Raw genomic sequence first — 17,100 nt, 5'->3', positions numbered from 1 at the left:
ACCAAAACTGATTTAATTTTTATCAACTTAAATAGTCATATATAGGGCATAGTAAAGCTCTGGGAAATGACACTTGGACTTTAGATCCTAAACATTCTTCTCTAGAATTCAGATCCTCTCTAATCTGAGGTAAATATGAGGGTGCTCATTTTGGTAGTACATATACTAAAATTCAGACCCTACATGACAAAAAGACTACATACGTTGTTCAGTGACACAGGGCTGCCAGAGATCTGAAGTCCTGATGGAGGCAGGTTTCTCATTCACATGAAAGTTCTCTGAAAGTTAAATGTAGTCCCCCTGCCACTATTTTCTCTCTTCAGGAAGGTAAAGAATATTGATCATCTTCTATCATCCTATAATCCCAGCTCTCAGGAGGCTGATACAAGAAGCCAAGACGTGAGTTCCAGAGCAGCCTGAACCACATAGCCAAGAACCTGTAGTCTCCATCTACTTGAAGCCCAACACCGACCATTTTCACATGTGCTCGGAGCTCCGCAAAAAGAACCCGTCCGGCCTGAGGCCGCAGGTGAAAGGCTGAAGAATGTTTTATATTGGAAGGAAATTTAGACTGTGTGTCATCCCACTGTAAATAATTCCTTAGTGTCTAGCTCAGGCCTTTCTCTGGAACTCCAGAAATGCATTCCTAACTGTCAGATGGCACCTCAACCAACAGGGCGCCTGGCAGTGATTGTAAGGGAAAGCTAGTGGGCTGCCTTTACTCCCCTCCCCCCTCTCGTGGGTCCTCGGGCATCACGGCTTCTTCCCCATAGTCTACCACTTGTGACTCAGGGCTTCCCCTTCCCCGAGTCTCCTGGCCACACACACCACCTTCTCCACTGTCACACTCCCCTGGGGGCATTACCATGGCCCAGACCCCTGCAGGTCTCCTGAGTTACTGCCCCTCCAGGGGGCTGCTGCCAGAAAGGCCCTCAGCCCACAGAATGCCCAGTGCCCTGGGATGCCGCCCAGGGCCCCAGCCGCTTCGGCCACACTTCCCAGACCTCTTCCTGTGTCTTTGCTCTCTATGAATGCTAATGATATCATTTACAGCAATATCATCTTTAGGCAAGCAAACTTCATTAACCATACTTACCCTAACTTTTCAGGTGCTTGCATCTAATTTATCTAACATCCTACTGCCTCCTGAGCATGGCAGGTTTTTTTTTCTTGAGACAGGATCTCACAATGTAGCATAAACTAGCCTTGAACTCAAGCCTCCGCCTTCTGAATGCTAGGGTTACAGGTGAGTGCCCCCTACCCAGAGGCAGCAAGTTTCGTGCTTTGTTATAGTAGAGGCACTGATGTACCCAGAGCACACACGCTGACGGCCTACTGAAGAGAGAAATCAGCATGTTGAAAATCTAAGTTATTCTAGGGCGGAGATCTCATAAGCTTTTTTTTTTTTTTGGTGGTACCAGGGATCGAACTCAGGACCTTGCACTTGCCAGCGAAGCACTTATTCCACTGAGCTATCTCCCTGGTCCTCATGAGCTTTAACATGTATAGAACAGCAGAATTCTTTGTCAGTGTTCACCGAGCCCCTGGGAGTGGACAGTGGCTTGTTTGCTTGCTTTTCTTCTTCTTTTTGTATTTTAGGGAAGGGTCTACACGGTGTTCAGGGTCTCACTACTAGATTGGACTCATAGTGATCCCTCTGGGTTTTTTTTTTTTTTTCCCATTCTTTTTTTAAAAAAAAATTTATTTATTTATTTATGTGTGTGTGTGTGTGTGTGTGTGTGTCCAGCTCAGCCCACCAGGGGGCGGGCTGGCTGGTATGTGGTGCTGGGGGATTGAACCACGGTCCCTGTGCTTTGCTAAGCTTGTTCTAAGTAGGTGCTTTAGACCACTGAGCCATCTCACCAGCCCCGATACCTCTGTTTACAGGCTCCCAAGAACTGGAATTACAGGCATGTGTCACCACGCCCAGTCTCAATTCCAGTCTCAATTGCGTCTCAGGGTGGGGCCGGGGAATCTAATGCGCAGCCCCCCTTGCAGGTGCTTTAATCTCATGAGTTATTTGGCCAGCCCTCATGGGACAGTGGCTTTCAGAGGAACAGGCTGTGCTGATGATGGATCAGATGCAATCCCAAGTGTAGGACGGGACCCAAGGACAAGAGGTGTGGTGGACAAGTAGTTTCCCACATAGGGCTGTCTTGGGCTTCCAGGAGACCCAGTCAATCCCTACTCTAAGGCCCCAAAACTCACAGATGGCACTAATACAAATAAAAATGGCATAGTATTTACATATAACCTACGCATCTCCCCCACACAGATAAATTACTTGAAGGTTACTTATAAAACCTGAGGCAATATAGCACTATATACCGTTGTGTTTGGGGTATAACAAAAAAGTCTGTAAATTTTCCGTCTGGACACTTTTTTTATTTTTTTAACAAGTGTTTCTAATCTATGGCTGGTTGAACCCAGGGATGCCAGGGCCTGCTAAATATGTGGTATTTGTCCTCAGTTCTAAGTAAGGAGCGCCTCAAACACTCGAGGTCTCAGAGTGACTCTCTGTTGCTTCCGATGAACCCCTCTGAGAACACACCTGAGATTACGCTAATGAGATGACTACGGGGGGCTCCTGGACACCTACATGAGACACTGAAAGAGCCCTCAGCAATCACACAAATGGAGAAGCCCAAGTACTTATAAAGTAATCAAGTTCCCATAAGGAAACCAACAAATTTTGCTCTCAAAAGAGGCTTGAGGCTGGGCTCAGTGGCACGGTCCCAGCGCTCTGGGAGGCTGACAAGGAAGATTATAAGAAGGTCAAGTCTAGTGTGGGTCGACTAGTAAGACTGTCTCCAAAGAACCAAAACCAAAACCTAAACCAAACCAACCAACCAATCAACCAACCAGCCAGCCAGCCAACCAGCCAACACCAGCCAACCAGCCAGCCAGCTAGCCAAAACCAGTTAACCAGCCAACCAGCCAGCCAACCAACCAGCCAGCCAGTCAAAACCAGCCAACCAGCCAACCAGTCAAACAACCAACCAACCAAAAAACCAGGCTTACATCCTCACTTCCCAGCTAAAAATTTTAAAACCCAAAGAGCACATGCTTGTAAAAGTTGTCGCCTCTTTGCAAACTGTCTTTTAAATTTCTCTCCCTAAAGAAAAAGCACACCTAAATGATTAGGGATGTTCGCTGCTAAATAAGCTTAGACCTACGGAACCCACAGAACCCACAGCACCAGTGACACTCCCTAGTCAGTCTTTAACCCTGCGCGCCCATTGCACACCACATGTAAGCTGCCAGGAGCTTTAACTTGCAGAACAGAAAAGCCTATGGACAGAATTACAGGCACAACCCTCCAGGTCGAGGGCCTTTCTCTGTTCTAGGCCTCAGGACAGAACGGAGACACCTGCCTTTGATGACAAAGACCCAGCCCTAGCTGCAGTCTTCCTGCCACCCCGCTCCAGCTCCTGAGCCTCCCTCTAAAAGCCCTTTCATTTATTCACATTCTTTGGCAGCATGCGGGATGACAGTTCTCCCGTTTCTCAGCGTGCTGGCCCTTCCAGAAGGCCCTTTCCTTCCCATCAGACTCTTTGGTGAGTCTATGGACTTGGTTCTGGTAGCTTCCTTCCCTCTGGAACTTGGTGAAAACCTGAGTGAAGCCCTGCTAGCTTCAGCTCAGACACCACTTCTATGCCTAGCTGTTCCCCTTGAGCCTCATGAGCTCGTAGGTGGGGTTTTTCGGAGCTGGCTGGATCTCCAGTGTGTGACATTGGTATAAGGGCATGTGGTGCTATAAAGTAGCCCTCTGACTGGAATTAGCATAGCTCTGGGTGTGGCTGAATGGATTTACTGAGGACAGGTGGGTGATACCACCCGAAGGCTTGTCGCCCAGATGGGATATAAGGGAAAGGCAGGCTGCCCGCTGCTTCCTGCCTGCCTGGCCAGGGACGGATTCTCCTCTGCCATGTCCCTGGACCACGCTGCTCTGCTTCGGGGCCAGCTGGCTATGGACTGAAGCCTCTACAAACCTTTCCTTTTGTCACGCGTGGGCACTGGGCATTTGTCCCAGCAATGTAAGAGTAACTGAGATGCCTTGGTGAAGACTGCTTTAGGCTTTTTAAAGAGGAATTTAAAAAAAGGAATCTTTGGGTTAAACTGCTTGAAACCACAACCTCCCTCAATGAATCTATAAAAAGTGACCCACAGGTGACTTTCTTTTGTTTTGGTGGTGGTACTGGGAATTGAGCCCCAGGCTTTAGCAGGAGGCTACACACCTCTGTCTGTCTGTCCGTCCCTCCGTCCGTCCGTCTGTCTGTGATACTGGGAACGGAACCTACAGCCTTCACAGAGCTACCTCCTAGCCCCTTTTAAATTTTTATTATGACACTGCTAACTTGCCCAGACTGAGATCCTCCTGCCTCAGCCTTGAGTGCTGAGATTACAGGCAGGCATCACCACCCGTGGCCCCACTGATGATCCTTGACAGCAGATGGCCAAATACACTCTCGCCTGCTAATGCTGTCATCCGCAGAACGTGCCTCCTGTGAAGAGCCGTGATGCACACACTGGTCATTTCGCTTTTCTTTACCTCCAATCTCTATTTCCAACACCTCACACCACCCCGTTGTCAATCCCATAAATACCCTAAATCTTACCCTGGGAGGGCGAGTTGGAGTCCAGGGACTCCTGTCTCCTCATGCTTGACTGCCCTGTGAGCTTCCCAACTCTCCTCTTTTGCAAAACTCTCAGAGATTGGCTTTCTAGGAAGTGGGCAAAGACAGGCCTTAGTAACACTCAGAAGATGAGCACTGGGGGTTCCTTGGCATAAGACCCTAGGTTCAACTCCTAGAACAGGACCCCCAACTGCCATCAACCTTCCCACCCCAGCATGTACCAGCAACAAAAACAAAACACAAAGATAAGAAGGCTTGGGATTTTCCAGCCCTACCGACTAGCCTCCAGGGAAGATAGGAACTGGAGCTGGAGATTTCAGTGCTACAAAAACTCTAGAACACAATTTGGTGAGCTTCAGTGCTGGTGAACCCACGTATTCTAAAGAAGCTCCCCCATTTGAGAGGCCTCCAGACCCTGCCCTGTGGACTGGACTAGGCTGTTCATCTGTGTTCCTCACATTAATCTCTAGAATAAACCAACAATGTGTGTGTGTGTGTGTTTTTTTTTTTTTTTTTGAGTTCGCCTCACAAACTGAAGCTGAGCAGGGTAGGGGGAAACTCAATTTTTGGCCAGTTGGTCAGAAGAATAGACAGCCCACAGGTCTGCAGACAGTGGTGTGGGATGAGCCCTTAGGCAGTGGAATATAAACATTATCTACAGGTACACAGTATCAGAATTGACTGAATTTAAGGATACTTGGTGAACTGCTTGGCTATGATTTTTCTTACACTTTATCCTAGAAAAGTCCCGGGTGGACTATGACAGCTCACTTTTTCCTTTACAGTGGGATATTTATCTTAGGTCCATATCTCAGTGTATTACTAAGGTTAATAATGTATTTGGACCTGCTTTTATAGTCTTGGTGATTTGAAACTCGTCAGACAAGGAAGCCCAGGGTACTGGTTCCGAAGGCTAGAACACAAAGAATCTGTGGGCCCACAAGCCTCTCCTACAGCCCCTTCAAAGACTTTTCTAGAGCAGTGTTGAGTCTTGGCCTCTGTCCTGATCAGTTCCTACTGGCGGACCACTGGGAGGCCACCAGGACTGCACGCCGAGTCAGTTACTAAGGTACCTTCCACCCTGGGCTTCCCATGTGGGGAGGTGAACAGGACTGAAGACATGATCCCTGCTTGGGGGTGACCTGGTGGAATGCTTGGTCAATTGTGTCTACTTGAGAAGTTCAGCTAAGAGAAGCTTCACTCAGTGGGCTCAGCAATTCCACACCTGGTGGCTCGAGGCTGGCAGGTACCAAGGTAAAGTGAGGAAGGGCGGACCTGCTTCTGTTTCTCTGGAGGCACTCCAGTAGTTGCCTTCACCTTGGGTGTCATCTCCTGGCTTCTGACACAGACCCTTCGGCCACCTGATGCGGGCTCTCACAGGACACTGCATGAGCTCCAGACTTTGGGCTGAATCCTTAGGTCTCCAGTGTGTGTGTGACAGATCCTCTTCACTCTTCTTCCTCTGACTCTGTGGGTGGCCACTGTAAGCCAATTTTGTAATTTTTTTTTAATGTACTTACTACAGGGTCTACAGGGTCTCACTACGCAGATCAGACTCATAGTGATCCTTCTTGTTTTTCAGCCTCCCAAACGCTAGGATTACAGATGTGCGCCACCACGCCCAGTCTCAATCACAGTCTCAGTGTGCCCCAGGGGGCAGGGCCAGCACGGCAGGCTGGGGATTGAACCCCCGACCCCTGCATCTGCCTAAGCAGGCCCTTTAGTTTGCTGAGCTATCTGGACAGCCCTTGTAATTTCTTATACACTGCTATGTCCTGTGTTACATGTGTCTCCAATAAAACCCTGATGGATATATGTGGATTAACAAGAGATACTGGGTAAAATGACTTCGTAAAAGAAAGGGGTACCCCAAAAAGTACCTGCTGTAGGTACTCAGCTGGGTGGAGGTGGCAGCAGAAATGTGGGGGTGTGAACAAGAAATGGAGTTTGGAGGTGCATAGGTATAACAGGCACTGTACCAGCAACACAAGTCCCGGGGAAGGCGCGGCAGCATGAACAACTATGCACTCAGGAGAAACACAGAGAAGTTTGGGAAGCAGACAATGCACTGTAGGAGGTGCAAATAAATAAGCACGGACCATGTGGGCCCCGGGCTCTCCGCAGCTGACTGCTGAGGTGGCGAGGCGTCTCAGACGGAAGACGGAGGTGCACGACGCACCCAGCTCCTGCTGTTCTTAGATCTTGGTTTCTTCCTTACTCCCTGCGCTACCTTTATCCTACATAACAGTCATTTGTAATACTCAGCCTGCTTCATGCTCACATCTACCAAATTCTTACTGCGGGTTGGGAGATAGGTTATAAATTTTCATGTTGGGTTGCTCAGGGACTTCATGCAATACATTTATCGTTTAACTCAACATAAATTATCTCCCTAAATGTCGTGTATACTTGCTCCCTGATTTTATACCAGCGTGTACGGTCACATATAATTAAACATTCTGAATTTTCAGTGATACCCAGGAAAGGGGTATGTGACAACTAATTCTGTCAGCAGTAATTTATCACATATATTTTCATTTAGTTGAATATGCACGAGTGAATAATTTAATGGGCCCATACACCGTTAGGCCTATGAACTTACCATGAGTTTCAGATATTATCAGCTATCTTTGTCCACAAGTTCTAATTCCTGCTTTATAGAATGACATTTTTTTCTTAAAAACTTAGCTTCTCTCTTTTTATTTATCTTTCCCACTAAACTCTCACACTGACTCTGAGGGTGGCCTGGTTATTTAATCTGGAAAACTGTATTTTGGTTTGTATTAATTTCATTTCCGTTGCACAAATTGCTGCTTCTCATTATGTGCTCCTTAGCAAAGACTGCGGTATCAAAGTGTAAGGAATGTAACAAAGAGACACAGAGTACAGGGAAAATCCACAAGGGCCCAAGGATTTGATGAGTACCTTTTAGAAGTTCTGAACTGGAATATATATATCAGCTGTCATTTCCATGCTAAGAATCTAAGCCAAAAAAAACGGGGGAAAGAAAACAAGTAGGCTGTAGATGAAAGTGGAAGGGAACTGAAGTTAATACTGCATCAATCCTTAGAACAAACAACAGATGAGTATGTTGGCTGTCGGGCTGGACAAAAAGTATTACGATACCCTTTACTATGTGCATAGGAAATAAGAAAGACAGAACCAATATTTGAGGATTAATGGCAGTGGATTAAAAATTCAAGTCAAAAGTAGGAATATTTCACATCAGTGCTCAGTCTATTTCCCTGGCGGAGGCTGATTTCATTTATAGCAATATCTATGCTAAAAGTAACTGTTGGTGGCTGGCCAAATAGCTCAGTGGATTAAAGTACCTGCTTAGGCAGACACAGCAGCCAGGGTTCGATCCCTTGTGTGCCATGCTGGCCCTGCCCCTGCTGTGTGTTGAGACGGCAATTGAGACTGGGCACGGTGGCGCAGACCTATAATCCCAGCTCTTGGGAGGCTGAACACAGGCGGGTCACTATGAGTCTGGTGTATGTAGTGAGACCCTGTACACCCTTACTAAAATAAATAAATAAATAAATAAATAAATAAATAAATAAATAAATGTAACTGTGCATCAAAGTAGGAAAGAAAAGATCTTTTATAGAAATGGATTGAGGATCCGGAGATACAGCTCAGTGGCATAATGCCTGCCTGGTGAGGGCAAGATCCTGGGATTAATTCCTGGTACCAAAAAAACAAAAAAGAAATGGTTGGACCTAGATAACCTTATGACTCATCTTCATGAATCACAAAGCCTTTTACTCTTATCACTATGATAAAGAATTTCTGGAAGTGGAGAAAATAAAGACAGTCACTTTCCTCTGCCTGGCTGGGCCACATGGCAAGGACAGGAATGACTCTTCACTCTGGCCAGACCCAGGGTGACTTTCCCCAGAGGAAGGCATGATCACAAAGCTACTGGGAAACCTGCTGCAAGAATGTCACACTCAGAGGAAGCAGAGGATGCCGGGCCCTGTTTGAGGAAAAGCAGGAAATTCTGATGAAGCGATAAGGAAGAGCTGTGGGGAAAGAGACACATACCGGGTGGGAAAAAGGAAGTCTACAGGCGCTGGATGGGGTTAGAGGATATGGGGACACAAACAAAGGGAAGCCAGAGCTGAACCTGCTTTATGTCAAAGCCATCAGACAATGCAGGTGTCAGGCCAAATCAGGGCCAAAGCACATGACTTTTCCCCCATTTTTCTTTGAGACAGGGTCTCACAACTTGGTTGAGGTTGGTCTTGAGTGCTTTGTAGCCCAGGCTGGCCTTGAACTCCTATTGATCTTTCAGCCTCAGACACCTGAGTGCTGGGATTCTAGGCATGCACCCCCATGCCTGGCTCAGGGCTGAGGAGCAGACAACAAGTGAAAAGAAAAGTTTCTCTTTCTATCTGGCAAGTGGGAGTGGGGAGGCAGGAGAGGTGGAGGGCGAGCAAAGAGGAGGGGCAGGTGGCTTCTTAGAAAAGCTGCTGCCACCGCCACCTGGCTCCTGATGGACGTAATGGGCGGGTGGAGACCTGCATGGGCTCCCCTCACAGTGAGCTCTCTGCTTCTATGACTCACTTAAAATGCAGCTTAGGGAGTGAATATTTAAGTTTCTCACTATGTGACTGGCAATAAATCTCTGTAAAATGTGAGGAGTCATGCATTTGACTTACACCCAGAAGGTCTGAATGAATTCACCTTCATGCCTGAGTGGAGCGACTGTGTCACCATGAGTCCCATCTTGACGTAGAGGGGAAAAGCCGCCCCACGGAGTTGAAAAGAACCCCGTCATGGCTGACCTGAGTCAGCCCCAGCAGGCAGCTCAGTGATCAGCACATACTTCTGAGGTAATGGGAGGAGGGAAAACAGAGTGGCTGACCTGAACGTGAGAAAGGACAAATCGGCCCTGGCCCTGCAGGGTGGGACCTCGCTTTCTGTCTCACCTCCCCGCTCCTTGGCTAGTCTAGTGACCCTCCTGTACCCAGCACCAGCCAGGGTGACGTCGCCTGTTCCCCCAATGTGCTACTGCTGTCTCCTGTTGATGACGTCAGGTGGATGTGGGTAGAGATGTGGCCAGGTCAGGTCATCCCCAGCAGAGACAAAGGCATGGAAGTTGGGTAAATAGGCTGTTGTACAGCTACTCTTTTAGCCCTCACCCCTGGACAGACTTCAAGGTGGGATGGGTGCAGCTCAAACCAGTCCCGATAGGAGAAAAAGAAACATGTGTCTGAATGCAGTGCCTGCCTATCGGTCTCTGCTCTTGGGAGGGCTTGGGGCCAAGGGGCAGTGGTTCCGGAAGATGGAGAAAGAGCCTTGCAGGCTAACCATGGCATGAGCAGACCCTGGAGCTGTGACACTGTGTCTCACGGCCACTGCAGCCACCGTACACTTCTCATCCTCTGTGTGAGGAACAGAAGCCGAGTCTGCCCTGGTACAGGTCCAGTAGCCCCGTGCCCCAGGAATGCCCTGTCTAGCACTGACCACCATCAAAGGGCTGCAGGCCATCCTAATCCCTTGAGTGAACTGCGGAACTTTTCAATCCTGAGATTTTAGCTGAATGCTGGAACTAAGCATCCCAGCATAAATTTATGTCCCGTTGGTCACTAGAAAGAGTTTAGATCCTAAGCTCTTCCAAGCCTTGATGGCTTCAGTGCAATGTCAAAGGCACACAGATGCACCAAAACCTAACTCTGGATAAGGTTATCTGCTAAGAATTCCAACTTGGTTGGACCCCTCTCCTTGTCAGCTCTTCAAAAATACAACACTGTGTGAGTGCTGTTTTCTTCTCCTGAGAAGAAAAGAATCCCTCACCCTCTCTCCAACCCCAAAACAGAAAGCAAGAAGGGACCCAGGACTAAGGAACACAGAAGAAAAAAAATCTTGCATGTCTTTTGCAGCCTCTGGGGTGAGCAAATACTCAGCAGAGCCAGACAAACCACACCTGGGGCGCACCTCCTGCAGAAGCACCCCAGCTCTTTTTGCCTTTCCTTGGTGTCCCAGCTTTTAGGTGTTGAAATGCCACAGGGCAGCCAGGACAGGAACGGGGAAGGCACCTGGCCCGACCCCACAAGCTGCCCATGACCTGGTAGCTCAACCCCTCCCCAAGGCTGTTTCATGTCACAAAAGTGATATACGCTGAGACACAAGGGAAGGCATCTTCACTGAACCACTGCCCTGCGCTAACTTTGCTGTCATCTTCCTGGTTGTTTTCATGTACCATGCAATGTGCTTTCCAGTGACGTCACTCCACATACTTTGCCTATAGGTCATTATTTTCAAATAGCAACCACTGATGCACCACTCCCCCGGAAGCAGGCCTTAACGGCCTCAGTTAGACTTGCATCCATCTTGGGACAAGGTGAGGAGGCCATGGGTGTTTGTTTCTGGGCCCTGGCTAGCTGGCTGGCAGAAAGAGTAGCCCAGTGTTTTTTTTTTTTTTTTTTTTCCACTTTCTTCTCCTTTTCCTTAGACTGATCTTTCTCCTCCTTTTTTGGTTTCTTCAGAAGACTTACTTTCTTCCTTCTCTTCAGTCCAGGTTCTCCTTTGGGCTGTTCTATTTCACTACATGTAGCAGGTGGAGTTTCATTCTCTTGTTTTTCTACAGTGGAGATAGATTCCTCTGAACTTAGATCTGGTTCTGGCTTTTCTTCCACCCCTTCAGCAAATTTGCTTTTGGGTGGGGTCTCCCAGGTAGAATTCACAGCTCCACGAATCGAATCGGCATGATGCTATCTCCTACCTTGTCACCTAACTTGTCTTTGTGGCAGCTGAGCTCCTACTGTAAGTGAGGGTGCCTTAGGATGGATGAGTTCACCTTGAGATGGATCAGCTGCCATTTAAAATAATTTCTAGGCTTGAGTACAGGTTACACTCTGAAGCCTGTGCTGTTAACCACAAGAATTTTTCCTAATGGTTTCAGTGTGATGAAGAATCAACCTACGCGCTCCCCGCTTCCTGGTACCCGCGCCCCTTATGGCCTCTTGGCGCGGCTCCCACCGCTCGCTTGATGTTGTCCTTGAAGACCCAGTGACAGAACTCTGCCGCCCCGCCCCCCTGCACCTAGATCATCATTTTTATGCCCTGAAATACATGCCAAATGACTCAAGAGAATTTGCAAATTACAACAACTTAAAGACAACATCAAAATAACATCATCCCAAAGACAAAGACCACCTACTAATTTTTTTTTCTTGACATGAGGCTTTTTCGCAGGAGCTTCACTATCTACTGGTTTTGCTGAACACTGTAAGCCATCAGTTTTGAAGGAATCTTGGAAACATACCATAATGAAATAATTTATAGAACAGAGGACTGGAAGAGCTAATGCAAAAAAAAAAAAAATTACTCTTTTCTCTCCATTATAAAGATGTCTTTGATCACCATTTTTTTTTTTTTTTTTTAAACAAAAAGACGTACTAAATGGCATAGTGCTGCTTGAGAACCATGCAGTATTTTGTAGTTATCAGGAAGAGGCTATGAGGTACAGGATCTCAGGATAAATCCTGAGGGGATTTAACTGACCTTATCAGATCCAAAAGCTACAACTCTTGTTGTATAGGTCTTGCTTTATCTTGGTTTTAACCATCCAGCAGAAAAGTATAAAAATGAAGTATAAGAAGTAAAGCCGTGCTGTTATGTTGAGCTATAGGAGACTCAGGGCAACAATTTCTGTCATTGCCAGTTAAGCGGAAGACCCAATACTATTATGGGCTACTGGACTCTTTTAGAATATTTTGCTGAGTTAACACACCTATAATATTCAAATGATGGAACTAAACAAAAAAGAGGATACAGACGAATGTCCATTTTGTATCTGTGTATTCAAAATGGCTAGGATAGATATATAGTTACATTCTCTTAATGAATAGAGGGATTTGTTCTAATAGTGCTTGTAAATACGATATTATATCCGCATTTTGTACAGCAAATAACCACTAGGAAGAATGTATGCAATGTGTTAATTATAGAAACTGTCCTACCCATTTGGTTTGAAACTGTCTCATTGCTATTTGTTTCTTAATAAAATTATGGAAAAAAAAAAAAAAAAGGAAGAGGCTAGCGAGAATATGTAAGGATAATGTCATCCAAAAGAAGCAAGAGTACTTCGTAGGAATGAAAAAAAATTATTTTAAGAAGGAAAACTTAGCAACAAGAAAAATACTATAGTGCACATTAAAAACAGTAGGAAAAGCCTCATCTGTCCACGTGCTGAGGAAACAAGTACCACAGGCTTCTATGCAAAAGCCTGGGCATGGCCAAGGAGTGTTGGTTGTTACAATTAGCTTGTGTTGGCTGATGTCAATTTCCTCAATAAGCAAACAACACGGTGTGGTAGTTCCACACTAGAAGAGATGTGGCCTGTACGTGAAGATGCCCAATGACAGCGCTGTGAAAGCTCAGTGTGCGAGGGGGCAAAAGCTGAGCCCTCCAGCAGTGCCCCAGGGGGCCTCCCGAGGCAGCCCACTGAGGTGTTCATCACTCCAGGACGGCCTTGCTTGCCCGGGGACCTGTGTGGGGGCCAGCTAGAAAAGAGCTGTCTCCTCCCAGAACCTGCCAAGAGGGGATTTCTGCCTCTGTCACAGAGCCCACAACACTCTGTTGCTACCTGGTTTTAGTTTACCAGAATCTGTCACAAGGCCTGTGAGAGAACAGTGAGATCTTGTTCATCTCCATGAGGTCTGTGGCCTCTGAATTGCTGAATGAATGGATGAGATGCTAGAGAAGAACGGAGAGCCTATCTGGGGCCTCCCCTCTGGAATGGGCACATAGCTGTGTCTCTCAATGGGCACATGGCCAGTGACTAAGCACAGCAGTGATTCATTCAGCTTGAATTTTCCCACCTTCAGAAGCCAGAACCTCCACGGTCCCCCCTCCCTTCCCCCTCAGTCATCTCAGCAGGAAATTGCTGCCTTGTCCCTCACACGGGTGATGCATGGTGGAAGCATTTCAGCAGCCTACGGCAGGGCCCAGAAGGGGGTCAAGGCAAAGTAAATACCAACCCTTATTAGGAGATCCCAGCCTCTGGGCTGCATGTGCCCGCTCCGCAAGCAGCTTCTGGCTCTGTCACAGAAAGCAGCTGGCTAGGCCACTGCCTCCAAGTGAAGGCTTCCTGACCTCCAGGAACTTCTCTGTCAGCCCCTACTTCCTTCCTCTATCTGAAGTCTGCTGTTCCAGGAAGGTTTCACCCCAGTGCTCAGATGCTCACTGCATCCCTACGTGTGACTGTGGGAGGAATTCTGCGGGCTGGGAAGAGAGACAATGATGCAGAGGCCCAAGCCAGGCTGCCCTGTGCTGTCGTGGTGCCTCCAGGGCCACTTCACACGTCCACTTTCTAGAAAGTCACTCCTGGGTCACAGAGCAAGGGTGGAACCAGCAGCCAGCTGGGGTTCAGGCACAAGCCATGGTTGGTGGAATTCTTTTACTGACAGCGGACATTGCGGTGGTGCTGACTGGGTGTGAGCTCAGTCATATATTTCTTCAGTGAGATTTGAAATTATATTGTGATTTTTATTTAATGGCTATCAGAGGCTCGGGCCGCTCTGTGGTTTCACAGTTACCCACCTGGATCAGCTGCAAGCTGCCGGCAGCAGGGAGGTGTTTATGTTGCGGCTCTCTGGGCACAGAGCCCGGTGCTGGCTGCCCGCTGCTGAATGAACGAATCAGCGGGGTGAACTACCGCAGGAGTTTGAATCTGCCCAGAACTCTACAGGCCAGACCGCGATGCAGGCCAAGCAGGCGCTCCTGAGAACTCGCTTGTTCTGAAAAGGCGTCGTGCTGAGTTGCCCAGGCTGCCTTGGACTCCTGGGTGTAGGGATTCTCCTGCCTCAGGCCTCCAAACAGATGGGACGGCAGGAGGGCACCACTACGCCCGGCACATTTTTCTTAATCAAGGTCCACTCCAATTACACACGATAGAATGTTCTATGAGTTTGGCTAAATGTATACAAGCCACCAAACTATGATCACAGTCAAAACATAACGGAGGACCCTCGTCACCCTAAAAGCTCGTTCACACCTTGTCATCAATCTCCCCTCGTCACCCTAAAAGCTCGTTCACACCTCGTCATCAATCTCCACCCTGCTCTGATGCCCTTGCACCGTCCATCAGAACGAGTCACGGCCTCCTCCCATGGGGAACCTCAGGCACCCAGCTTCTGTTTCTCCCTGGGTCCTGTGAGCTGACGTGTCTTGGTGGTTCCTTCTTACTCCACGGAGTCTGTTACTCGTTTGGGGACGTAACGGCCATGTTTCTAGGAACACCTTCCTTTCCCCTCTGCTCACCGCACCTGTGCTGGCTTGTTTCCTTCTCTGTCTAACGATGCCTTTCCTTATGTTCTTAAAACACACAGGGCAGGATTGGGGCGTATTTCATGCGAGAGTACTTGCCCAGCACCTGTGAGACCCTAGGTTTCATCTCCAGGGTCCCCCAGCACTGCCAACCAACAACCTTACGAAGTCGCCTTCCTGTTCCTTTCTCTTGCACAGTGTGGGTATATTTCTAATGGAGGCAAAGCACATTTGCCGACTCTGTGAACCCTTCAAATGCTGCGCAACCAGTTTGTTCTCATCCCTGCAGATCTGCCTTCCTCCTGTGCTCGGCACGTAACACAGGATACGGTACCCAGCCACCACACTAGAACATCCCCCATTTGCTTTAAAGGAAGCTAGCTTTAAAAACATGTCTCAGATCACCTACACTCTCCAGGTGTGGACCTTAATCACCCCTGGGCCCAGTCATCTGCCTGGTCTGGTTCTTTTGCCTTTAGTCTCCACTCTGACATCCAACCTATTTTTCCTAAAATACAAATCAAACTACATCCTTCTTACTAAGGAAACTTCACCCTCTCGTGGCTCCCTAGCATGCACTGGATGATGGTACTCAGGCCCTCAGCAGTGGGGTCCCTCCCACTATCCCCACCCCATATGTCAGCCTCACAGGAGCAGCAGGACGAGGCTACCGTGTGCCTTGAGCTGAGCTCACTACTTAACTTCTGAGGTTGAGCGCTTTAGGAACACACCGAGTCCCCTTTCCAAGGCTGCTCTTAGAGTAAATCTGGCGGCGGCTTCCTGGCCGAGGGTCCAGAAGGCAGCAGGGCCACTTGATGCCTCTGCAGGCCAAAGCTCTGCTGCTCACACCTACTCCTCTCAGAACCCCCGGTCCCCAGGTTTGGGAAGAACCCAAAAGACGTGTGAAAACCGTTGGTACAGTATTAGATGCAACATAAAATACCAAAGGAAGCATCTCTGTTTAGCCATTGCTTGTTTCCCTAATAGAGCCACACACTCTGTCATAAAAACACGTAGTACATTTGCTGTTTGGGCTCAGACCAGTTTGTAGCAGTAATAGTGAAAATGGTGACAAGTTAGAAGTTTTGGCTCTCAACTTAATCCAGAAGCACTTCCAGGACAAAGAAGCCAAAAGGTCTGCCTATTTCCTATACTTTCTATAAGCTGAAATAACAACGATCACCCAAAAGCAGGGCAGCCCGACTCTGACCACGTGGATCACGGGAAGTCAAGTGGCTCATCAGCTTTTTCAGCCAGGGCTTCCCACCTGATACGCTGAGGAGGGAGGTAAACAGGGGCACACTGTTGAGCCGGAGCTTTTGGGCTGGCAGATGAGCAGCCACCCACACCACTCTCACCAGAGCACAGCATTATGATTTTCAGGGTCGTGGTGTGAAAGAAAAGGGCTGAGACACACGGTAGCGAGCCAAGCCACAGACCAGACCCTCTCGTGCTGCCCTCTTCTCCATCCTAGGAGGGGAATCAGTTCTACAACTCAGTGAATCCTGAACAGTTCTCTGGGAAGACACATCAGCAACTACAGTGGTAGAAACGGCCTTTTGTTTTGCTTTTGGTGGAAGAGCAATTAGAAAAACAGTAAATATCATCCACGACTCCCTCATGCATGACTTGCAAAGGCCCAGTGGTCTACCAGGATTCCAGGCAACATAACATCGTAGGACGAGGGCTTTGCAGCCTCGTGCTCACTCACCGTTCCCACCAAAGGGTAGATGAACCCAGCACCTATGCTGGCCCGGACGTCGCTGATGGGTAGGATGAAATCTTTAGGCACACCTTTCCTTTCAGGTTGGTGAGACAGAGAGAGATGGGTCTTGGCCATGCAGATGGGCAGATTTCCGAAGCCCTGTAAGAGGGGAAAGGAGTTTGTCCACTTTCACTGGCTAGGTCCTTTAGCACAATGTTGACTAGCAGTGTTAAAGTAAGATATTCTTACCTGATTCCTGATCCTAGGTTAAAAGGAGTTAGTTTTGTACTAAGTATATGTTAGTCATAGGTTTTTTAAAAACAAACAAAAGGGGCCGGTGAGATGGCTCAGTGGTCTAAAGCACCTACTTAGAACAAGCTTAGCAAAGCACAGGGACCATGGTTCAATCCCCCAGCACCACATGCCAGCCAGCCCCGCCCCCTGGTGGGCTGAGCTGGCCACACACACACACAAATAAAT

General features: G+C 48.0%; 1 protein-coding gene across 1 annotated transcript in view; it reads right to left on the bottom strand.

Annotated features, from left to right (window-relative positions):
• Mthfd1l (methylenetetrahydrofolate dehydrogenase (NADP+ dependent) 1 like) overlaps nt 1–17,100 on the bottom strand; it is a 222,858-nt gene that overhangs the window by 43,251 nt on the left and 162,507 nt on the right. The window contains exon 26 of the mRNA XM_004645991.2: nt 16,627–16,779. Within this exon, the coding sequence (XP_004646048.1) occupies nt 16,627–16,779 (153 nt within the window). The remainder of the gene's footprint in view (nt 1–16,626; nt 16,780–17,100) is intronic.

This window comes from Octodon degus, unplaced genomic scaffold, assembly GCF_000260255.1.
Source record: "Octodon degus isolate 3935 unplaced genomic scaffold, OctDeg1.0 scaffold00246, whole genome shotgun sequence".
Taxonomy (NCBI): domain Eukaryota; kingdom Metazoa; phylum Chordata; class Mammalia; order Rodentia; family Octodontidae; genus Octodon; species Octodon degus.
The sequence above is the reverse complement of the archived record's forward strand: the minus strand, read 5'-3'. Positions and strand labels throughout refer to the sequence as shown.